This window comes from Panonychus citri, unplaced genomic scaffold (genome assembly GCF_014898815.1).
Source record: "Panonychus citri isolate SS breed McGregor unplaced genomic scaffold, ASM1489881v1 Contig00141, whole genome shotgun sequence".
Taxonomy (NCBI): domain Eukaryota; kingdom Metazoa; phylum Arthropoda; class Arachnida; order Trombidiformes; family Tetranychidae; genus Panonychus; species Panonychus citri.
The window spans coordinates 3,541,342-3,566,676 of record NW_026515546.1 but is presented as its reverse complement, the minus strand read 5'-3'; the positions used below and the strand labels follow the sequence as shown (position 1 = coordinate 3,566,676).

The 25,335-nt window shown below is 29.6% G+C and overlaps 3 protein-coding genes across 4 annotated transcripts; all 3 read right to left on the bottom strand.

Moving 5' to 3' along the window:
- Positions 1 to 25: 25 nt before the first annotated feature.
- Positions 26 to 15,604, bottom strand: LOC128395662 (uncharacterized protein DDB_G0283357-like). 2 transcript variants are annotated; one of them, XM_053356124.1, is made up of 7 exons: positions 14,964 to 15,604; positions 6,110 to 9,297; positions 2,855 to 3,842; positions 1,352 to 1,739; positions 807 to 1,017; positions 599 to 734; positions 26 to 498 (listed from the first exon to the last, which is right to left on the bottom strand). In XM_053356124.1, exons 2-7 carry the CDS (start codon positions 9,186 to 9,188, stop codon positions 447 to 449), a joined length of 4,854 nt encoding a protein of 1,617 aa, XP_053212099.1. In that variant the 5' UTR covers positions 9,189 to 9,297; positions 14,964 to 15,604; the 3' UTR covers positions 26 to 446. The 2 variants fall into 2 exon arrangements, with proteins under 2 accessions (XP_053212099.1, XP_053212097.1); XM_053356122.1 differs by lacking the exon at positions 14,964 to 15,604 and having other exon boundaries at positions 6,110 to 9,697.
- Positions 15,605 to 20,811: 5,207 nt separating this feature from the next.
- On the bottom strand, positions 20,812 to 23,116 carry LOC128395331 (dosage compensation regulator-like). The gene is given in 2 exon segments (XM_053355745.1): positions 20,812 to 21,543; positions 21,546 to 23,116. Coding segments are annotated over 2 exon segments (1,941 nt in total). The 5' UTR covers positions 22,978 to 23,116; the 3' UTR covers positions 20,812 to 21,034.
- Positions 23,103 to 25,312, bottom strand: LOC128395332 (uncharacterized). The gene is made up of 9 exons (XM_053355746.1): positions 25,173 to 25,312; positions 25,043 to 25,091; positions 24,903 to 24,977; positions 24,719 to 24,819; positions 24,506 to 24,658; positions 24,105 to 24,442; positions 23,774 to 24,041; positions 23,492 to 23,608; positions 23,103 to 23,422 (listed from the first exon to the last, which is right to left on the bottom strand). The coding sequence occupies exons 1-9, from the start codon at positions 25,310 to 25,312 to the stop codon at positions 23,233 to 23,235; spliced, it is 1,431 nt and encodes a 476-aa protein (XP_053211721.1). The 3' UTR covers positions 23,103 to 23,232.
- Positions 25,313 to 25,335: the final 23 nt, after the last annotated feature.

The window sequence follows — 25,335 nt, the reverse complement described above, 5'->3', positions numbered from 1 at the left end:
AATTGATCAACAACAAAAAAAAAGATCAAGGTTAATTGTGATTTAATTGTTTCTAATTGTTGAGGTAAAAATAATGAATAGAAATTAAATTTTCAAAATTGAATTTAGTTTAATTACAATGGTTTTAAATCAAGTATAAAAATTAAGGATCACTTAAGGAATCTTAATTACAATGAGAAGGACAAAAATTAATACGAAAGGTAATTAAACAAATACAAAATCTTAATTGTTGAGTTGTTAATTAACATGATGATAGAGAAACTCAGTAATAATAATAGTGATTGGAATAGACTAGGATTTCATTCAGATGACAATGGTTGATGATGACAATTAAATAAATTATGAGAATGGAAATCACAAATCACATTAATGAGGCAGTTTATGTAAATTGTTAAACGACAATTAAGCCAAAGATGATTAACTAATCAACTGGTCAATCCCCATAATCAATTGGTTTCAATGATTTCCAAATTTGAGCAAGACTTTGAATTAAGTGGACTAGAAAAATTGAACAAAAAATAATATTAGAATCAATTAGTAATCGCCGATAATTAAACTTTTACAATCAACAATTAGGATAGCAATTAGATGGACATACTTTTTGATTAATTGTCGATTCCTTCTGAGTACAGTTAAGACAAGATCACCAGTTTTGATTGATTTAAATATTCCAATGGCTTCACCATGAGTTAATCCCTCCATTGTGTGTCCATTAATTGACAGAATCTCATCACCTAATTAATCAAATTGCAAAGTAAATTTTTTAGTCAATCAGTTAATCATAAAGATGAACAATCAATTTTTACCTTCTTTTAATTTATTTTCTTCGGCAGCTTGACCATTGGGCACTATGGTTTTCACGAAAATTCCCATGGCTCCTTTAGGTGAATCCTTACCACCGACTAAGCTGAAGCCCAATTTCCGGCAGCCTGGACCTTTTTTGAATACGATTGTGTGTCGACTGGTTCCTAACGGTAATTTGGGTTTTCGAGGGACTGTACAAAGACCTGAAGAGATCTGGAAACGATAAAACGATTATATTAGAATTTTTTTCAAGTTCATGTTCAATATCATGTTACTATTAGTCTTGATTGTTATGATTAAGTTGGTGAAAGTTCAGCAAGAAAATAAAGATAAATAAAATTAAGATTCCAATATAATGCAAGATAAACTGTAACTTGTCACGGATTAAGATTAAGGAATCAAGATTAAGAGGAAAAGTGTGAAAATAGTTACAGATTAAGAGACTAGAGAGATTAACAATCAAGGCGGGAGAGAGCCCATGATGGTAACATGATAATATTTTTTGGAATTGAGCCAAAATTTTGAGCATTTCAAATGATTGAATTACCATTGAATTTGTTTTGTTTTCTTGATAATCATCTTGCAATTGTTGATCAACTGTTTCCAACTCAGGAATTGCCCCTGATAATGATGAGTTACGGTGACGATTGAAATTAGATGTTGATCTTGTTGTTGTTGTGACAACATTATTATTATTAACAGGCTGAGATGTTATCGGTAAGGGTGGACCATTTTCAAGAGTAGTTGAGTCAATTATTGAGCTAACGGTATCCGTTTCATCAAAAGCATCAAAATAATCAACTTTTCGAGCAACAATTAACTGTACAAGTCTTTCCGATTCTTTAAGTAATGATAAAGCATCCGGAAGACCTAATCCTCTTAAAGATACTCCATTGACCATTAGAACTTGATCTTGTCTCTGTAACTGACCACTCCTAAAGAAAGAGTGAAAGAAAAAGAAAACAACACAATCAATTAATTAGGTTAAACAAATAACGGTGATAATCAATCTAGATAATTATCCAGTTAATTGAGATTAGATCTCAATTGGTAAATAATATGATGATTAAGACCAAATTAGGAAATGATTGACATCTCAAGACATTTCAAGTTGATCTTAAAATAAAACAATCAACAAATCAACACACGTTTGCAAAAATTGTAAACAATTAACTACTATAATCTAATGGTTAAATTAACTTTCCCAAGTTAATTGTAAACAATTATAATCAATTTTGACATTGATATCAACATGAGATTAGTTAATGAAGAGGGTCAATGACTAATAATATGTGTAACCTTCAAAAAGTGAATCAATTAATTGTCAACAATCATGTTTCTCTCGTTGATTGTTAATATTAATGAAACATTTTACCTTTTAAAAAAGTTTTTTCCTTTAATTGTTGTTACCTAAATCTTATTGTGAGTGTTAATTGTTAACAAAAACATCAACAGGTAGGAAAACAAGTTGATGAATGGACGATGATAATACTAAACACTATTCAATTTGCTTGGACCATGAAAAGTCACATTCTCACTTGACGGATGGATGACCCTGTAAATTGATAACAATAACCTGAGTATGGAAAACCCTATGAAGATAATGATGATTTGGATGAGTGAGAGTAAATTATTGTTTCTTTTATCATCATCATCATCTTACCAATAAAAAAAAATGCAAGATGAAATTAAATGTTTCCATTGAGATGATTTATCCTCATCACTTATCAACAAAGAGGAAAAACTTATTCTCACTTAACAATCAATTTCTGTTTAACAATTTCTCTGATTAAATGTTAAAGAAATTAACAAAATCAACTTGATTAACACTAATTGTTGACAGTTAATTTGACAGTAAGATTATGTGATTAAGTAAACAGTTTTTTCAATATAATTAATGATAAACTGTTTCCGGATAATTAATGATGTTGTTTGTTTACATTGTTTGTTTTTCTTGCAAATAGGAAGTTGATTTAAGACCAAATTGTTTCAGTTGATCTAATTGTTGTTATATTTGTTTGATTGAGCTTAAGGGCAGTATGATAATTACCTGTCCGCTGGACCATCGGGCTCAAAATCTGCGATAATATAGCCAACGGTATTATCCTCGGTGGGTTTTGGTGTTACATAGATTCCCAGGCCACCATTATCGTCCTTCTCGAGGTTGACCGACATTATTTTAACTGGACATCGCTCTTCATCAATACTATTCAGAGTATCTTCAAGTTGAGCCATTCTTTCATCAAGAGAATAGGTTAATCCAGATGATGAGATTGTAGATATTGATGAAGATGAAATTGAAGATGATATTCCATGAGCATTAGTTGGAAATGAAAGAGATGTCGGTGATTTTGTCCAAAGTCGACCTGAAGAGGTTAAATGTTGATCTGTTGGTGTATGGATTATATCACCTTCCATGGGGACAACTGAATAATCGTAAGAACCACCGCCAGTATCTTCACCATGATGATGATTATTACCAGGGAAACGATGGTGGGAAACAGATGATGATGAAGATGAAGATGAACCATTATTAGCTGAGAAAACGGCTCCAAAAAGATTTGCTCGCTTTAAATATGAACCACCAGCTGAAAGCTTATGATGAACAGAGGATGATGATGATGATGATGTTGATGATAATAAATTGGTGGTGGTAGTTGAAGGTAACATCATTGAACAATCTGGTGTATCACCTCCGATAGATGGTGAATCCAAGGTTGAATCTAAGGTCGATCCAGTTGAACATCGATTAGCACCTTCACCGTTTCCAGAAGCTGATGATTTTTTATTACGACCACGTAAAAATTTTCTATCAAGTGTCCAAGCCTTAAATTGACCCATTAATTTAGCGGTTGAATCCTTAACGTGAGGTCGAGATGAAGAGCAAAGGTTATTCAATGGAGGTGTACCTGGTCCAGGAGCTTTATTATTATTCAGACTGTTGTTACTTTTGATACTCTTGTTGCTCATATTCAACGATGAGACTTCAGATTGAATCACATTATCACTCGTGTCCTTTAAAGGTCCAACTCTGAATTCTGTCAAGCACCAAGAAAGAAAAAGAAAACAAAAAAGACACAATTAAATCACTAATCACAAATTAGCACAATAAACAGCAAAACAAAACAACAGAATCAACTATTAATTAGCTGAAAGTTTATTAAAGGAATGAGTATACACACAATTTAATAAACACGATGATTAAAACTCACATAGAAGGAGAAACAGAGAGAGAGAGAGAGAGAGAGAGAAATCATCTGATGAGAAGAGGGAGAAATTCAACAAAGTGTGGGTGTGTATATGCTGATAGTAAAAATGATGATGATGATGATGATGATGAAGACAAGATGAAGATGCTTACAGTATGATGACTAACAACAAGTAAAAATCATCAACATGGAACCAAAAACAACAACAATCTTTCATTGGGTTAATAATGAAAAGCTAGTAGCTCATTTAATTTTGTTTTCACCCTCAGGCGTTTGGTAGCCAAACCCAAATTTTAACATCTCTCTTTCTCCCTCATCATCATCTTCATCTTCATCAGCATCATTATCATCATCATGAGCATCATCATCAGACCTAATTTTTTTTTCTTGCAAAAATTTGTGCTACAAATTCCTGCGCCTTGAGAAGGATCAACAACACATAAGTAAATTGTTCAACTTTTGTTGTTGATTAAATTCAATTGCGAGAACAATTTAACCAGTTAAATTAATTAGATAATTAGAAAACTGTTCACCTTGATAATTATCATTAACAATCAGTTAACAACTAAAATAAATTTACCACACAAACAAGGCGAAAATTATATTCTAGATGTTGACATGATAAACTAAATCAACTTTTAATTGTTAACTTACAACCATAATCAAGTATTAATTGTCATACATCATATCAACAGCAACAACTTAATCATTTTTGTGCTACAAATTCCTGCGCCTTGAGAAGGATCAACAACACATAAGTAAATTGTTCAACTTTTGTTGTTGATTAAATTCAATTGCGAGAACAATTTAACCAGTTAAATTAATTAGATAATTAGAAAACTGTTCACCTTGATAATTATCATTAACAATCAGTTAACAACTAAAATAAATTTACCACACAAACAAGGCGAAAATTATATTCTAGATGTTGACATGATAAACTAAATCAACTTTTAATTGTTAACTTACAACCATAATCAAGTATTAATTGTCATACATCATATCAACAGCAACAACTTAATCATTTAAACGGGTTCAACTAATTTAAATTGTTTCAATTGGGTAACAATATAACTGTTAATTTTTTTTTTACTTGTTTACGGTGAGTGTGTTAATGGTAAGCTAAACACATTGATTAAGAAAACATGAAAACAGCAATTAACCAGCAATTAAGCTCAATCAACGCAAGTATGAAAGAGAGGAAAAAAATATTTACAATCAAGTTAATCAGATCAAAAGAGTAACAATTAATTTCTTAGATTTAAGGTTAATCCTAATTAACACTTTTCCTTTTTTTTCATTTGATAATCATTACAATTGAAATTGTTTACAATTAATTGCTGATGACCTGAAGGTTAGAGTTTATATTGAGTAATTAACTTTAATTTCTGGATCAATATGATGTGTATATGATTAACTTGATTACGATTAAATTGATTAACTCAATGTGTGTTCATGGTTATTATTTAAATTGGAAATTAAAAGAAAAAGTTATCAAACTAATTTACTAATCATCCAGAATTTTATATTATATTTTTCCAGGTTAATTAAGGTTATTGATTGTCGTCGGTTAATTTGATTTGGTTGCAAATAATAAATCTAAGATTAAGATTAGTGATTAAATGGTTAATATAATTGCGACCATTGAACTGATTTCAATCAATTCCTTTAATCACTTGGACACACACACACACACAACAATTAACGTTTACAATTTAAATCAATTGATTGAAAAATCAGTTAATTTTCATTAATTGAAAAAAAAATTTCAATTCCTACTAATTAATAACATTATTGAAAATTTTTGACCCACAATTAAAACAGGAAAATAAAAGCTTCACAATCAAAATTGATTAATTGTTAAGATGATTGAAAAGTTACAATAATCAAGCATCAACAATCAACCCATACACTTGATATAAATAATAATACATATACAGATATTAATATCAATTGTATGGTTAACAATTAGCCACAGTAATTGCAATGAAAACTACAATACAATTTAAATTGACAACCGATTGATATATACACACACACACAATCAATAGTAATTAATGATTTACAATTAGAATTAAATTTTTTAAATAACTTACCTTGTTTATTATTATTATGAAATGAATAATTTCCGCTTGTTGGTTTTAATTTTTGTAAGAATGAAGTAAATTTGAGTAAATTGTCATGATGAGAATTACGATTTTTGGTTGATTGTGAATTTGTAGTAATGGCAATTGAAGGAGTTGTCGTTGTTGATGTTGATGTAATTGTCGTTGATTGGGAGGTGGGATAAATGTTTGAAGAGGTGGTGGTGGTGGTGGTGGTGGTGGTGGTGGTATTGGTGATGGAGGTTAATTGTTGAGAGTTAGTTGATGTGATTACAGTGATTGATGGATTATCAATATTATTGGCAGGAATCACCGATGGCATTTGAATAACTGCTTGTGGCAAATTAGAAATGGTTGATGAGGATGATGAAGATGAGGCTGTTGATGAACATGAGGACGAAGTTGAAGAGGAAGATGATGACGAGGATGATGATGGAGAAGGTAAAAGGCCAGTAACACCAGGATGGACACGATGACCATCAATCACTTCAATATTATCAGTTTTATGACCAGTTCCATCTGATTCGTAACCTGATTCATCTGAACGATGTTGAACTGAACTGGTAACTGAATCGTTATCGTTTTCCAAGTTTTTATTTGTATTAAAACCAGAGGATGAAGAGGAAGAGGAAGTTGATGATGATGATGAGGTATAATTTTCAGAGAGAAGATGTTGATGAAGATGATGTTGTTTAATTGATAGAGTGGTACATGGCTTAACAATTATTGATGGATGTTTAAATTGACCACAATCTTTGGTTGAATTGTTATTATTATTATTTGTTGTTGTTGTTGTTGTTATTGTTTCATCACAATTTGAGTTAACTTTTAATGATGATAAGGTAGTGGCAGAGGAGGAAGAAACAACATCAGCAGATGATGATGATGATGATGAATCAGAATGAGATGTTAAATGTTGTTGTAGGTGAGACTGAAGATTCTGAGATGAGGAAGAAGATGGAAGCTGTTGATGGCTTTGAGACTGACCAGTTGAATCCTTTGGAAATAGAGATGAATCTTGATTCATCTTTGAGTGAGTAAGTTGATATTGATTTGGTTTGGTGTAAATATCATCACCATCATCATAAGAGACCAGAATATTTTCACAGCTTCGACTAACAAGATTACTACAATTACTATGTTGTTGCTGTTGTTGATGATGATGATGATGATGATGATTAAGTGGAGGATTATTTTCAGTTGAATAATTGGTTGTAAAATCTGAAAGTGATGATGGATTAAAGTGAAGACCTTCACTTTCCATTAATCTGGTTACATCAGCAGAAACTTTACCAATACGTTTAACTAACTTTTCTGGTTCATCAGCAATTAAAAAGTTACCACTACAACTATCACTCTCATCGCCACCGCCACGATTACCGCTGCAAATTAAGGCTGAAGTTGAAATACTCCTGTAAACATTTAGGTTCTTGTTGGTGGTGTTGTTGTTGGCCTTGTGATCACCTTGGTGTTGTTGTTGTTGTTGTTGTTGGTTGATCATTCCAAGTGATGGTAAACTTAATATTAATGAACTGTTGGTATTACCAACTTTCCGATCAACATCATGGTCAATTAGTAAATTATCATTTGCATTAGAATTTTCAACAATCCGTTTCCATAAATTGTATTCCTCTTCATTACCAGCCTCATGTTGATCATCATTACATTTACCATCATCAACATTATCATCATCATCATCATTTACATGATGATTATGATTACTTGTTGATGTAATTATTTTACTTTCATCATTACCAATAAAATGATTACTCTCACGATCCCATGTAACCTCATCATTGGTCAGATAAATATCATTAGTCTCATTGGAATAAGATGACTCATTGTAATTAATTGTTTCTCTTTCCATGATGATGTTATCAGGTGGAGATGATGATGATTCTGTTGTTGATTCCAATGAATTCCAAATACCTTCACGATCACAATCTTCGTACAACAATTTACCGAAACTATTCAATGCTGAACATTTCAATATATTCGCTTTTTTCTTGGCACATAAATTGGTCTTTTTACTTTGAACAAGTTCACTTTGATTACAAGTTAATTCACCAAAACAATTAACGGTCCCAGTCAATGGTGATGATGATGATGGTTTAGGTTGGTGTTGATTAATTGTTACTATCGGCAATTGTTTACAAGAATCGTCAATGGTTGAAGTGATATTATTAACATCAATCCTACTATTATCAGAACCACAACCACGTAAACCTTTTATGTTTGAATAATTATCAACATCACCAATCATATTGGTTGGATAATTGTTGTTGTTGGTGGCGGTGGCGGTGGTGTTGGTGATGGTGTTGACACCTTCAGCTTGAGTTTTACCTCCTCTGCCTGAAACTTTTACTCCACCCAAAGTTAATCCGCCATTAGAAAGACTTGATTCAATGTTACGTTTAACATCACCGTTAATTGTATTAATTAAACCTTCACCTTGTCCATTGTCACCAAACATGGCGTAGACAAGGTCACCATCATTTACAGTCAATGAATCATTGATAACATTGGAAATTGAAGTTAAATTATTATTATCAATCAATAATCTTTCCGATTGATTAATATCGTCTAATGCTGAATGAGATAAACAATTTCTCAGGCGAGATGATTTAGAGTAACGTTGATTAGTTTTACTTAAATAATCACAATCCATATTATTTGCAGGATAATCACAAGCAGTTTGTTGATTGTTAGTAATTGTTAATGTAATTGGTGGGATACCTTGGTAAACCGGTGTAAAGTCAATCGTTGATGGTGTTGATGATGTTGTTGTTGTTGTTTTTGATAAAATAACGTGTTGATTGTTTTCACTGTCACAAGTTTGAGGTAAATAAATTGTTGACACAGGATCAGATGATGATGAATGATGATAACTCATTGAATCAGAACAATTTCCTCGTCTACCTGAACGATATAAATTATCATAATCATCGTCCAATGGGAAACTTAAATCTCTGTAACTTCCTTCACTTAGATAATCATTTGAACTATTGTTTCCACCGGTTGAACCTCCGTGACCATTTTTACGAAACAATGAGGTCACAACGCGTTTCATTGTCAATATAATTCAATGACCGATTCCAATGACAATGGTAAATACAGTAATTAGCAACAGGAAGAGATTTAAACAGTTTCGAGTTTGATTGTTGGTGTAAGAGACAAAACTGGCAAGAAACAACAGAGAGAGATGATGATGATGGTGATGATGATGAAGATAAAGATGACAATGATAAAGAATGACAATAACAACAGGTTAGATTAACAATCATGTTGTAGCAAAAGGAGAAAAATGAAAAAAAAGAAAATGTTTATCTCTCTCTCTCTCTCACTTTCTCTCTGTGATTTGTTTTGACGATTGTGTTACTTTATCCTTACTGTTAATTAAACACTAATTCACCTGTAAACTTGATTGATTAGCACATTGTTGTTATTAAATCATAAAAGTGATTAAAACATAATCAAAAGGTAAAATCTCAGTATGACAAAGATAAAAACACCCAATTGATTCTTGAGAAAAACTTTTTTTTTCAAATAAAAAAAGAGCCAAAAGTTTACATGCGAACCCTGGTGACCGAATGCTTTAAGATATTTGAAGATTAAGATGATAAATAAGATGATAAAGAAAGAGAAAAAGAAACCAGTTTCTTTAGAATATGAAGATAAGGGGAGGAAGATAAAGAGAGAGAGAGGGATTTAGGAAGATCGTGGGAAAACAGAGACTTAACATCTTCCAATAGAAACCTATGGATGTAGAGTGAGTTTCTTTCAAAGATTTTTCTTCATCTCTCTCTCTCTCTTTTTCTTCCAAAGATGATGATGAAAAGAAGAAGAGAAAGAGAAAAGGAAGATGAAAAGAGAGAGAAAAAGAAAGAAATAAAGAAAAGGAAGACGAAATATTATCATCTTAGAGATGAAGATGGCGAAACTTTTGTAAAAAATTATTGAGATAATTTGGTGACCTTGTTTTTTGGGTTAACATTCAATCCCTTGACCTGAGGTCAACACTTTTCGAAATTTTTCATCTTCTTCTTGAAAATAGTCTTCTTAATCCTTAATCTTCCAACAAAATGTCATCTCAACCTTTAAACTCTCACTTTCCAAGAGAGAAATGAACTTAAAAAAAGCCCCGAGGGTAAAAAGTGTTAAGGTAAATACTTGGAAAGATTAGTATTAAAGAAGAGCACAAATTGAACTTTGAAACAATTTTTGAGTTCATTTGTCGAAAGAGAGACCAAAAAATCAAACAACAACAATTAGCAGCAATCAAATTAACAATTTAAATGATTACGAAAGTGTATCTATTTATGTAACGATATTATAATCGTTATAATATTATTACCGTTAATTTAGATAGCAGATCCTGTTGGGGTGGGTCAATAGTCTGTTATTTTCATCCTCATCTATTTATCCCCGTAACAGAAGCAATTTGTTGATTATCATGTTGATTTAGTTACATTTGAATAGTAGAGCAACAATTTGGTATAAATTGTGACCTTTTTTTTCAAGTCAAAAAATAGAGAAAAAATTTAATTCAAATGATTAATGGTAATCGATGTTGATCCAATACATAGATACTAATTTAAGGGAGAGGTTGATGATAAGGATGAGAAAAGATGATGAAAAAGACTTAGAATTACATTTAGCATCCTCATCTTTATTTGTAGACAAACAATTAAGATGAGGATGCTAAGGTTAACATAGAGACTTTTTTCACATTTATCATGCTCATCGTTCCGGAAGAAATGACCTGAAGATGATGATCAAGATGAGGATGAGGATGAGGATGAGGATCATATGGTGATGATGATGGGAGGGAGTTTAATTGTGCCAAAGATGAAAAGATTACTTGTCATCATGATGACACCAAGGAAATTCATTGAAAAGTTTATTCAACATTTCAGATTCTTATGAATAAATGAAGGAATTTTTTTTAATTCTGATCAACATTTAGACCGATGAACGTAACAATTAAATTTAATTGTTCATTTAGGATTGTGAATATTAGTGAGAAAACTAAATTAGCAATTGTCTGAATATAAATTTGTTGATTGTTGTTACTAATTATTAGTTCCTTTGTATGAGAAATTGATAGCAATCAATTAACGAGTTAATTGTTAGTTTGATTACTTTCAAATAGTAAACATTAATTACTGTTAATCAACATTGATGGTTAAGTTGATTATTCATTGTGAAAATCATGATCAACAAGAAATTGATTAAGTTTCATTAGTGAACAATTAGATTAGTCTGAGATTTTCCCATTTTAATCATGATTATCAATTGATTGTTGAAAACAGACAATTTATAAATCATTTGGACTGTGAAACTTTTCATACTAATTCATATATTCATTGAAACTTTTGCAAACTAATCAATTTTAATCAGTTAATTGTGATTGGCAAGAAAAGTTTATATAATTATAGTTGATTAACTAATTTTATCTCATTTTTTTTTCTTTTGAAAGTTAATTGTTAAAGCCCTTGACCATTGTTAGCCAAATGGTTACTATTTCAAATCAAAGTTAATTGTAACAATTAACTAATGAAAGTTGAACTCAATGAACCAAATCAGTGTAACAATCAAGGTTAAATTGTATTTTTACAGTTAAATGATTTAGTCTTGCTTTTGGATTGATTGTTTTTACCTGGAAATTAATTGCAATCAATTTTGATCATGAAAAATATGTAACAATCAATTTCAATAAAATTAATTGATCACAACAAGGTAATCAATAATAAGTAATTATAATTATCATCAATAAGTTTGTTTTTTTACAGTTAATCATAAATGGTGATCAATTTGATTACAATTAAAACATCAAATTGTGAGTAGGTTTTCAAGTTACAATCAAAAAATATTATAACAATTAAATTAAGGTAATGGATTAGTTAATAAGGAATCTAAATTGTTTAAAAGTGTAGGATGTAATTAGATTGTAATAGTTAACAACAATTAAATCGTAATTAATGGTTGGTTAATCAAGATTAACAGAGATGGATATGAAAGCTAAAGGGGTAATAGAGAAAATTTAAAAAAAAAGTTAATCACAATTAAGCGTAGAAATTAAAAATTTACAATTAAAATCGTAGCACAAACAAAATTTATTAACTGTTTCAATCTTGGTGATAACTTTTCAAGAAGATGAAGACAATTTAAACTAATTGTTATCAAGTAAACAATCAAGTAAACAAACAGAATCACCTAAATTAACTCATATTAAATAATCAGAGCAATTAATAATTAATCAATAAACGATAACAATTAACAATCAGAGTCAATGGTAACCTTAATAATAAATAAACCCAGTCAACAACAATCAACAACCTTCAACCTACAAACAAACAAACATACACAATGACTTGTGATTAAATAATAGTAATTGTAACAATCAGAGTAGTAATTTGAAATTGGAAACAAAATTAACTAATCATCGTTGGGTCAGTGTAATTATATTGACCAAAAATGGTCAACAAAATGGTTCCTTTCAATGTATAATTTTGGTTCCATAGGTTAAAGTTGCTTAGAAACTTTTTTTCAATAACATTTTGCTGCATTCTGACCATATGAACATGTTTTCTGTTATTAGTTTTGGTTCCCTGGTACTTTGAGGTTATTTTTAGGTTTCATAGGTCAAGAAAACAGAATGTGTGACCTTTGACATCGTCTTAACCTCCAACAATCAACGGTTATACTGTACAAAAGGGAGACACATACATTATATCTTACAATCATCATCTCGGATCGTGGCGTTTATGTTTCGTTATGGACTTTCATCTTTTAACGATCTCATTTTTTTTCGGTCACAAAATTGAGAAGCGAGAGACTGGAAAGGTCAGTTTGTCGTTGATTTGACCTTTTGTCCGACATCTCTGGTAGGTCTCAATTCAAAGTTCAATTAGACCTTTGGTCAGTTTATGGCATCCAAATGTTTACTTTTATATTGATGTTTTTGTGTCTATGGTCAAATGTTTTTTCTCAATCATTATTACTTATTGATAATCAATTAACTGGTCAATTGTTAGTTAATTGCTTTTCATTTTAATTGATTGTTGATTAGTCTCCTTGACATGATGAAATTAATTTCATTTCATCACAATTGTCATTGTGTTGCCAATAGTGGATTTGATTAAGTTTTTTTTTCTGTCCAATTGTTGAAACGTAAAATTGATTCAATGATAATCATTAGATTTGATTGTCTGTAAATTTAATTAACTGTGAAAGTTTTAATTTAATTTTGATATTTTGATTGGGAAATTTGCCCTAATTTGATTTAGTTTATTAAAAATTAAACTTATTATTACAATCAACAGTTTGCCTAATTAAATATTGAAGTGTTGGATTGACGGAAAATAGTTTAACTGTAATTGATTAACGATAATTTTATTATTATAATCAAATGATTAAATTTGATTCTATTATACATTTAATTGTGATCTGATTGGTGTTACAATTGAAAAGTTTGTTGATCTCTAATCGACAATTTAATGTTTTATTGGTTAATTTTGTGACTGATTGTTGATTTGAATTAACTAAAAACATTTATCACAATCTAATTTTAGCAATTCTAATTGTTAGATTTGTTAATCAAATCAATCAAGAAAAAAAAATTGATCTCAATTTAATTGTTGACTTTTTGTATTGCAAAATATTCAACAGCAATTGATTCCGATGATCAGTAAATTATTATATCGATAGCTAAATTGTTGAATTGGAAATATTAATTGAATCAAGTGATTGAGCTAATGGCGATTATTTAAATTTGATTGTGATTAACGATTAACCAGGAAGAATTAAGAAATTAATCAAATTTGATTAAATAAAAACGTCAGTTAATAAGCAAAATTAACAATTTATTAATCATCTAGCTAATTGAAAATCAATAAAATGACAGATTAAAGTTTAGCAATTGGATTTACCTTTAATTTTTAAGGCAATCAAATTAATTGTGATCAAAATGAGTGATCATTTTCAATTGCGATTCCTTGATAATCAATAATTGTCACCCAACAATTAACGTTAATCATTTTCAATTAATCTTTTCACCTTCTTCTTGGAGGATTAATTGGATTAACTAAATTAAGTCTGACTCATTTAAATGAATTGTTGATTACACAAGTTGACTGATTTTATCAATTTAGATTGTAATTGACAATTAACTTAATTGTTATCGTGATATGTTCATAAAGAAATGCCCTTGTTGAACAATTAAAGATCAATTATTACAATTAACTTTCATTTTCTTCTCATCAACAATTATTATTAGCATGAGAATCGAGTTACAGTTGAAATATAATTGTGAGAGAATCAAGATTAATTGTGATTAACTGGAAAAAAAGTCAAAATGAAAAGTTAATTAATAACAATTAAGGAAAAACAATTGAAAGTGTAACTTAAAATTAGGAGGCAAATATGAAAATACAATAGACTGAGAAACCTACGCAGCAAAATGATCACAATTTACTAATCTAATTGTAATAATCAAGAGACAAAATTTACAACATCAACTACTTAGAAATAGCCAATCAATAAATCTAACAATTTAATCGCAATCAGTTAATCACAACAATCAAAATAATCCATGAGGTTTATAAGGAGACCAGAAAATATCAACATGAAAGACAAGAAGATGTTAATCACTAATCAAAGTCCCTCAATGTATTCAATTGTACTCGACACTGTGTGACACTTAATTGTTGATAACAATTTAATCACAATCTAACAAAATGGACAAGATGATTGGAAAAAGCAACACAATTAATCAAAACAATCAAAGGAAAATATGAAAATGAGAAAAGCAAAAGCAAATGGATTAACAAATAGAAACACTTACCAGATGATCAACCTTTGCTTTCCCCAATTGATTTAGATATTTGATGATTTACTGATTTAATCCAATAAGTTGAGATTGATAGAGTATAACATTTATCCATTTAATCCATTGATCACAATTAATTAACTCACAGAAAGTTAATTAGTAAAGAGAGAGAAAAACAAAGTGAGAGCCAAAAAAACACGTTGCCTTCAATGGGCACATTGAAATGTTAACCCAAACATTTGTATCTTCTGAATGAATGTGTAGAGTTGCTTTTGGAAACATTAATCACAAACAAACAAAGTAAATTGCTCTTAATTGTAGAAAAGTTAATTACTGTTGGACAGGTAGAAGGACAATTAAAATAATCTTAATTAGACTGGATCAAAATTTTTAATTTCCGTTTAATTTCAACAGTAAACACCAAATGAAAGGAGGGAAAATGATACCTGGTGGTGATTCGTTCAAAAAAAGGAATTAAATTGTTAGGTTGATGGCGAATGGAAAAAAAACTAAATCAAATTAACGAAACAATCAACTGACCAATGAATTTTAACAATTAACTGATTTATAATCCTTATAGATTGTGATTAAAAATTGTATGAATTACTTTGAGTAATCAGTAAACTGAATCAACTTACAACTTGCAACCGAATAGAAACTTTTACTTTTTTGTAGTAACCATTTTAATTTACTTGACAATCAACTCTCACTACAATCAACTCACTAACTTTACAATTAACATAATATTTATGATTTAATTTTATTACTTTATCATAATCATAATCATCATTTTTGTTTTCCAACAATTTAAAGTTGAAACAATTAACTTTTAAATCTTAATCTTTTTGATTAAAGATTAAAAAGTTTCTTTATCAGGTTAATCCTTCATTTTCATTGGTATGATTATCCATTGATTGTGATGATTAAATAGATTGCAACAATTTAAGTAAAATTAGATTTGATTGTCGCGATTATTGTAATTAAGGTTGACAATTTATTTTCACTTTTTGTTTCGTAATTTATTTTGATTGTTAATCAAATCGTTTAAACGTTAATCCGGTTTACCTTTAATAACCTGGACTTTTGTGACGATTAACTAATTATGATTTGTCTAAATTATGTTACTGCTTATGATTCATTTTAATTGTTCCTTGAGAAAAGTTATAAAAAAATTAACGATAATCATAATTTAATAACATCCGATTTCCTTTAAACAATAATTTCAATGTAATTTGATTTTTTTTTGTAAATTTCGTTGTTGTTGTTACTTAATTGTTGACCAATTTCACTTGATAGTGTTACAATCAACAAATCGTTTGGTGTTAAATTGGTAATACTGATCATCCAACAATTAAGAAACATGGAACAGTATTTAATGTTAATTGTTATAATAGCCTTTGGGTGTAATTGAAACCCGATTATTAATTAATTACCTGTAAGTAGCTTGTAACAATTTAAACCATTGATTATGATCAAACTAATCAAATGTATCAAATAATAATTAACGATAGTGAATTAAAATTGATTGTTGGTTGGAAAAAAATAAGTTATTATTATTACAATTATCTTCAAGATGATCCCATGTTAATCTCGTTTCTGTTGATTGGCAGATAACAATTTAATTTAATTATCATGATTAAAGATTAACAATTAAGCCAAATGATAAGTTATCTTTGAGGTCGAGAAACTGGACAATTAACAAAAGAAAGAGAAAATAAAATCCTCTTTCTTATTCTCATCTAAACTGACCAACGATTCAATTGATAATATCTTTCAACAATCAACTGATTGTTGACAATCAAGCAAACAATTAGTTGATAGAAACTTGTACTCTGACAGAAATTAATTATTCCAAGTTAACAATTAATTGTCTCACTGTTCATGATATTAACAATTTAATATCGTTAATTATTATTATGTAGATATCCAATGAACCCAAGAGCAATTTAATTTTTGATTGTGTAATTAAATTTAATTATCCAGGTTAAGTGAAAGTTACCTAGGTTATGATGATTTAAATTGTTAATTATGATTTAGATGGTCAGTTTATGATGTTTACAATGATGACAGAATGTTAATTATCATTAATTGTTGATTGAAAGGGTTAAAAAAAATTAAGTGATTTAATCAAATTAAATACACACCTCAGTTGCCTTGAGCAATTAAATCATAATTAGAAATGAATATTAATTTGATTATTACAATTATATAGACAAACGAGTTACAATTAATAGAAAACAACAAAAAAAAAGTTAATTATTGCTGATTAATTAATATCATTATATTAGTTTGATGAACAAATCAAGATAACTAACAAGTTAATTGTGATTGAAAAACTAAGAGAATCACTTGTAACAATTTATTTGATTATCTAGATTAACTTTATATTAATTGAATCAAATATTTTCAGGATTATTGATTGAATTATATTTAGTTTACCCTGCAGCAATTAAGATCAAGTTATTAACTAGACTTTCTGATTAAATTGTTGATAATTAACTGATTGAGACACTGAGGTATTGATTGTGCTGATTAAATGTCCTTGCGATGACAATCAGAACAATTTAAGTCTCTGATTATATTAAATTAATTAAGATTCGTAACTATTTAGTATTTACAGAAAACTTTCAACAACACAACTGGATTAAGTTAATTAATCAAGATGATTAAATGATGATAACTATGGTATTTTAATCACTGTAACCTGATTGTGAAGGATAATTGTAAAAATAGTTAATCACTTTGAGATTAATTTGATCACAATTAAGCTTTGGACAATTATTTTTGCTTCTCATATTGAAAACTTTTAATTGTTGTTGTCTCATTACTTTTTAATTGTGACTATTATTAATTGTTCAATTGATTATTCAAATAATCAAAGTGTATATATGATTTACAATTATAATTATGATTTATAAACACATCATCTTTTTGGTTGATTAATCAAGGACAATTAAGGTATGAAAATTTAAATCTCATGTTTATATTAAATCATAATGATGATGTTAATCAAATCTAATTGTTATTAGATTTGATTAAAAAAAAAGGTAAACAATCAAATGGGAAACAATCAACCTTGACTTAAATTGTTGTTGTTGGGTTGATGAGTTTAATTGTGAACAAGAAAATGATGATTAAATTGCTAATCAAAGACAGAAAAGTTTAGCAATTAACGAAAAAGTTTTCTGGGTTAGTTAATTGTTGTAATCATCATTTAGGTAAACAAACATAATAATCACAATAATTAACATCCAGTGCAATTAAATTTAATTCAATTACTATTAAATTATATATACTCAATGATTTTATTACTGATGACCTAATACTGTTTGTGATTTAATCAATTAATTATTCTTGATTAAGATGATGATGATTTAAAGTAACCTTAACCATTTGAACAATTGATCAAGATTTACAATTATTGAATCAAATTTTTCCGGTTAATTGTGATGATCAACATGTTAATAATGTTAATCACAATCAAATTAATCCCACGTTGTAATATAATTCAATTGTTATACAATAATCAATGCTAGCAATTAATCATAACCCTTGTGTAACAATCAAAATTGATTCCAAACAATTAAAGTTAAATTTAGTTCTTGCAAGTAAAATAATTTCAAACAAATCAAATCAACAATCAAATTAGAATCAAATTAATAAACAATCAATCAAGTAAACTTATCAGGTGATCAATTGATAACAGTTAATAGTTGAAACAATTAACTCAACAATCAAGTAAACTGTTGTAACGGTAATTAGATATGAATATTAATATTTAAATTTTGATAGTAATGATTATCAATAAATATTGATATTAGTTAAATTTAGATGATTAAAATGATACAATTTGTATAATATTAATCACCAACAATCAACAAGTTTGTATTTCAACTAACGGTAAATAAGTTGAGATTCATTGAGATGAAACTAAACCCAATTATCATGAAAATTATCAAATTGCTGTTGGTAAATTGTAAATTGCTCATTTAAATTGTTGATCAATTTAACTGTTGATTAGATTGGTGGTGATAATGATTAAGATGATGAGGAAGAAGATGAAAAAAAAGCAAATCTCATCAATTTTTCTCAATTTTTTCCGCCTCAAATTCAACAATTATATTGCCCGTTGGCGCTTAATCATATTAGCTTTGCAGCAATTAAGCACAATTACAATTTAAACTCGGTACAATGTAATTGGAATATTAATCATAATTATCATAACAATTAACATTGATTGAGTTTTGATTCAATTCTATTTTGAAATAAGTAATGAATAAAGTTCATGGAAAGAAAAGTTTTTTTTTCTGATTGATTCATTTTCCAAAGGATATATTGTTATACTGATCACAATTAGATAAATTGTTATGATTAGACAATATTATAAGATGATAATGATGATGATCAGGATAAGGAAGATGAGTAAGATTAGGTTCACAATCAATCAAAATTGTAATCAAATGAAAGCTTGTTTCAAGCAATTTATTGAGAAAATCAATTGGAAACAATTGATTTCTGATTTAGATCGGGTTTTGTTAAATCACAATTAACAAAAGATTTCATTTACCAATTTAACATTATCATGATACAGGAATCAAGATTAATGATCAACTAGGAAGATGATTAACTTTTAATAATCATATTTCTGATCATCATCATGATGAATACACACTGGGGATAGACAAGCAATCAGTTAATTGTTGATTGTTGATTGAGTCCCGTTACCTTTAAGTTTAAAAAAAATACCAAATTTTTGTTTTCACCAAAAAAAAGGTAACTATTAAATTAACTGAATCTATTATTATATCTGAAAACTAATGATTAACTTTTTTGTTGATCAGTTGATTATCATAATCAAAAATATTATGATTAGTTTTGTTTCAAATTCAGTGGCAACAATTTAAACCGGATTTAACAATATTGTTAACATTTCATTTACTCATTTCGTTTGAATTTTATATTACTGGTTGATTGTTGATTAATTTGGTTTAATTGTTGTTATTGTTAACTGACCAACGATTTGATGATTAGTTAATTTATTTTAATCTTTTTTTTCATTGCTGTTAAATTGTTACTTGTTTTGAGTTGGCTAATTGTTGTAAATTGTTACTAATTTATTTCCTTTGAAGTTCAATTTGATTTATTTGATTGACTGATTATTTGAATCCCCCTATTATTTTTCATATAATATCAACAATATAAATCACTTTGATTACTCATCTAATTGCTACACGGATAATTTTGATAGTAAGTTGTTAATTTTACATATGAGATAATCAACAAGTTAATTGTTATCATAAACTAACTGGCTTGTTAACAATTTGAATGTTTCCAATCAGTTGATTATTCAAATCAAATCAAATGGTAAAAAATTATTTCACCTTCATTTTAAATTGTTTCTTCTTCTTTTCTAATAACTTTAATTTTTCTAATTTTCAGTGAGTTAATCAAGTAATTAGTTCTCTTCTTGAACAGTCAACAATTTAATAATACACTTCTTTGAGACAAAGGTGATCATATGATACAATAATCAATTAATTCATTGCCAAGATCAATGAAACAGCTTCAAAATCATCAATCAATTTAGATTATCAAACAATCAAAACAAAAGAAAACTAGATGAGTCAATCAACAATCAACCATGGGTGATACATAGCCAAACATCATAGATAATCAAGTTTAATTATCAGATTAATTCGGTTATAACCCTTAATGTTTCCTCTCAGGAAAATCTTAATGAACTTTCTCAGTCTGATTGAAAATAAATCATTGACTTATTAGCTCAAAGCGACTAATTATCGTTCAATTGAATTTGATTAGATGGTTGATCTAAAAGAAACATGTTTCATGAAACAATATCAAGTTTCTTTTATATCAAGAGTAATATATATTTATAATTAGGACAATTTGATTGAAAATTATTACATCATTTTGTTGTTTTGATTATTAATTTTGACAATTTGTCTCTGAAATTAACTTAGGGAAATTATAATATCAACCAATTTAGTGAATTGTAATTGACAAGGTACGAATGGTTGATTAAAATGATATCTGGTAGTGTGTATGTGTGTGTATAAATTTGATTTTCATATTAATGATATTATGAGTCTTAGGATAATCAACAATTTAATTGATTCTTGAAATTGTCTCCATTTGGTTTGGGAGTGTAATTTTATAGTTGCCACTCGTTTGACGTGATCAAAACGAGGTGGTTTCTTTTGAAGCGTTATTAGATTATAAGAACTCAATTTGCGAACCACTTCGATGAGTTTTATCTCAGGTTTACTCAATTCTAGACAAGCTTCCGGATTCTCTGATACTTTAAGGATAAGATTTTCGATACCAGGTCGAAAAGCGGCAATCGAAGCGGCAACTTCTGGATTCATTTCGAGATCCATCCAACGGTCCAGTTGAACAAGTCTTTCAGAGCGAACATCAATTCGTTTACTTCCAAATAACATCAAATGAATTGGTGTCACCATGGATAATTGTTTACAAGATACAACTTTGGTTCGGATTTTTTCACCAAAAATGAAAAATGGTGAAGGAAATTGGTCTGGTGGTAGATTAGTAAAATTAACTGATGTTTTGTGAGCGCAATCTTGGCCTCAGTGGTCAACACTTTTCTCTTATCCTTATGAAGACAAACATTAGGATAATAGCCAAGAGTAAGTAATCCTTGAAGTAAATCAATATCCGAATCGTAAAGATCAAACTTGGAATAAGTTGCATCAGGAAAATGAGTGTTTTTTATCAAATCTATTAATTGATTTTTTGTATCATGTGTCACTCTCATGATAGTCGACATAATTGCATTTCTCTCACAGAAATCAACCGCTGCCATTTCTCCGGAGCCATACTTTACTCTTTCCAAGCTAATATAAGCGTTTAAGATGGAGATATGATCTGACCAACGATCTTTTCGATACCTGTTGTGAATGTACGGTAATCGTCGTGGAAACGTAGTGTCAAAAACTTCCGGAAAGGTAGAAGTGTTCGCGATTATGATTGACATCATTCCACCAAGTTGAAAGATACATGAGAGAATTAACATTTTACCCAATCGAGGCTCGACAGGTAATCGGGCGAGAATACGTCCAAGAGATGTAAGTTCACTTCTCTCATCCAAAGCTTTCAGATCTCTAAGTAAAACCTCTGATTCGATGATTGAATGAATTGGAGGTGGTTCAATTGCTTTTGAGAGAAAAGTGGTAATAGCGCCAAGTCGAAGTAATTTTACCATGAGTGCCAATTCGTGAAGGGGAGTACGGAATATCTCAGCTGAATGAAACTCTTCCAATTGCTCATAACGGGCTCGTGAACAGAGAAAGAAACAATGACCCGCTCGAACTCTACCAGCTCGACCTCGTCTTTGTTTAAGATTAGTTTTCGAAGCCCAATCGGTATTGTAAACGGTCATATTGTTGTGTGAGGTGAATAGTTTAATCTTAACCCTACAAGTATCGATGACAAAAACGACATCATCAATGGTTATACTTGATTCAGCGATATTGGTTGAAAGGATAACCTTTGTCACTCCGTTGGGAACAGGTTCGAAAACTTTTCTCTGTTGATCTCGAGGTATTTGTGAATGAAGAGGTAAAATTTGGAATCGCGGAGAATTGAAAAAAAGATTCGCCTCAAGATGCTTGACCAGGGAGAAAATTTGACCCCAACCAGGCAAGAAGATCAAAACTGAGCCATCAAGTTCCATATTCTTAATATAACCAAGTAACGCTTCGATTAGTTCAAAGTGTATCTCCCGTTCACTTAATCGACTCATGACATATCTGGTTTCTGATGAATAGTTCGTAGAAACATTAGCATTCAAATTTTCCTCCGGTTCTTCGGAAAGAAGATCATCATCGTGACGTTTTTTTCGATCTTTTGGTACTGGTCTGAATCGAGTAATTTCAACACAATCTTCGAAAAAATATTCTTGCACCTGATGAGTTTGAAACCCAAGAAATTCACTTCGCTCTTGGATAAGTCGCTCAGCAATTTTTGATCTCCAGCCACTTCGAGTCATTTTACTCAGTATTTTTTCGTATTTGCTGTTTCATTTCTTGGAAATAGTTTAGCTCGGAGATTCAAATTATTCCCAATGCCAAATTGGAGGCTAAAACTAATAAATTTTCAACCATATCGATGAGATAGAGATTTAAGAAGTTTCCTTTATTTATCCATCATCAAATTTGATTCAAGCTTATACATTACATTTATCTTCATGGATATTAAAAGTCAATAAGTTAAAAGATATCTCATTGACATTGGTAAAAAAGCATCACTTGTCATCTACTACTGGTTTCTTGAGACGGAGAGATGGTGATGGACCTTTTTGGTTACTCGAATCTGGACCTTTTGCCTTATGACTGGAATTACTTTTGTTTGATATCGAAGAACCTTTTCGATTAGATGGATCTTGAACTAATTTATTCCTGGAATCTGCTCCATGCCAAGGGATATATGATTTACTATAAATAAAATATTGAATTTTGACATTATTCATTTTATCAGATTGAAAGATTTGGCGAAATACTCACATCAAGTTGTAAATTTTCGTGCCTTTATGATTCGATGCATCAACTCCTTTGGCTAACGGTACCTTCTTCTTATCGATAATTATTCCATCTTCAGCTGTACAAGTCATCACATTAAGTCTAATTTTGGGTATGAAAGAGAAAAGATCATCTTAGTAGTCAAAATTAATCAGTTTAAACACTCAAATGGCTAGTACTGTTAAGATCAAAATGTAAAAATAAATGGAAAAATCTAAATAATGATAATCACAAAAGTTACGACAAAATTTTGATGATTATTGTTACGTTTTGATTGGATCAGTTTTCCTTTTGGTTATTGGTGTTCCAAATGTCGATTCAATTAGACCACCAGTTTGGGTCGATTTAGTTTGAAGGGTTATTTCATCAGATTGACCAGTTGACCAATCTTTTGGAAAATATTCATCGGAATCTTGTGGTGTCATCGAGCTTAGGAATAGACGAGATCGCTTCTCATTGAAAGCTGAACTTTCCAATGCCATGTTTATAAGGAATCGGTCAACGTTTGGAAAATCTGTTTGGAGCTGTTCAAAGACTTGAAAAAGAAAAAGAAATCAATTAAAATTCTGAAAAAAATTAAAGAAATTTATCAATTTACTTTGCTGTTTCTTGAATATATTTGGTGGGAAAGCGGATTGTTTAGGTTCGCGAGTGGTCAGTGTCTTCGGACGAAATCGATCAGCGTTTATATTTTTTGGCCTTTGGGGAAGTGGGTTTTTCTTATAGCCCATTTTCTCAATTTTTTCCATTACATCTGTCACATTATGATCACAATTGTAAAGAAGATCAAACAAAACGATCTCGTCAACTTCTGGATAAAGAATCTTAATATAGCGCAATTTCATCTTAGGCGAACCCGATGATTGATATCGACCAATATGTGGAGCTAAGTATGAGATTATTCCAGAGATAACATCATGTTCACTATTATTGTACCTGAAAGACTAAAACAATTAGTTGACCTTGAAAACCAATTAATAGCAATATTAATTTACTTACTTGCAAAGTAATTGCTTAATTACATTCTGATCAACTGCTGGAAATTTGCCTTTCAATTTATAGTAAAGAGCTTCATCAGGTTGAGCTTGATATGTTTTCGCATAATTTTCAGTTCTTAGAATATTACTGACCACATATTCACGATTAGCATTCCTAAATTGATAGTAATTAGCACATTAATTAATTGTTCATCATAATGATTTTTCAACTCACTTTCTTAACAATTGGGCGATGTAATTTTCATCAACATCAGGAAACAATTTAGCAATTCTTTGGACAGTTGCATCATTTGCTTTATAACGAGCTGAGAAAGGCTGATTGTTGAATAAGAAGTTTCAGTAATTATTAATTAAATCAATGATCAATTAATCAATCAAATCGCAAAAGTACCAATTACCTGATAGTAACTCCTAATGGTGTAAGTATGTGATGGTGATGATGATCTTGATGATTGACATGATCCTTGTTGTCCCTTTGATTGAAATGTAATCAGTTAGATTAACAGTTATTATCATTAACAATTAGTAAATCACTTACCCCTCTCCAAGAGTCCCAAGTAGCAGAACCATAATCATTGAAAAAATAACTGATAGTTGATGGAAAGAAACAAAAACCAAATCAATTTTAGAAAATTTATCCACAATTAATTGTCAACAATTAGACTCACTATTTATTGGTCTTTGGATCATGTTTACATTGCCATCCAATTGGTAAAACATGATCATGAACTGAGATCGCATAAGATGGTGGGAGTGAGGATTGTGATGAACATGAAGGAGTTGATGGTATGGGACGTATAGTGGCCATGGAGGTTAATTTTGATTGAAATT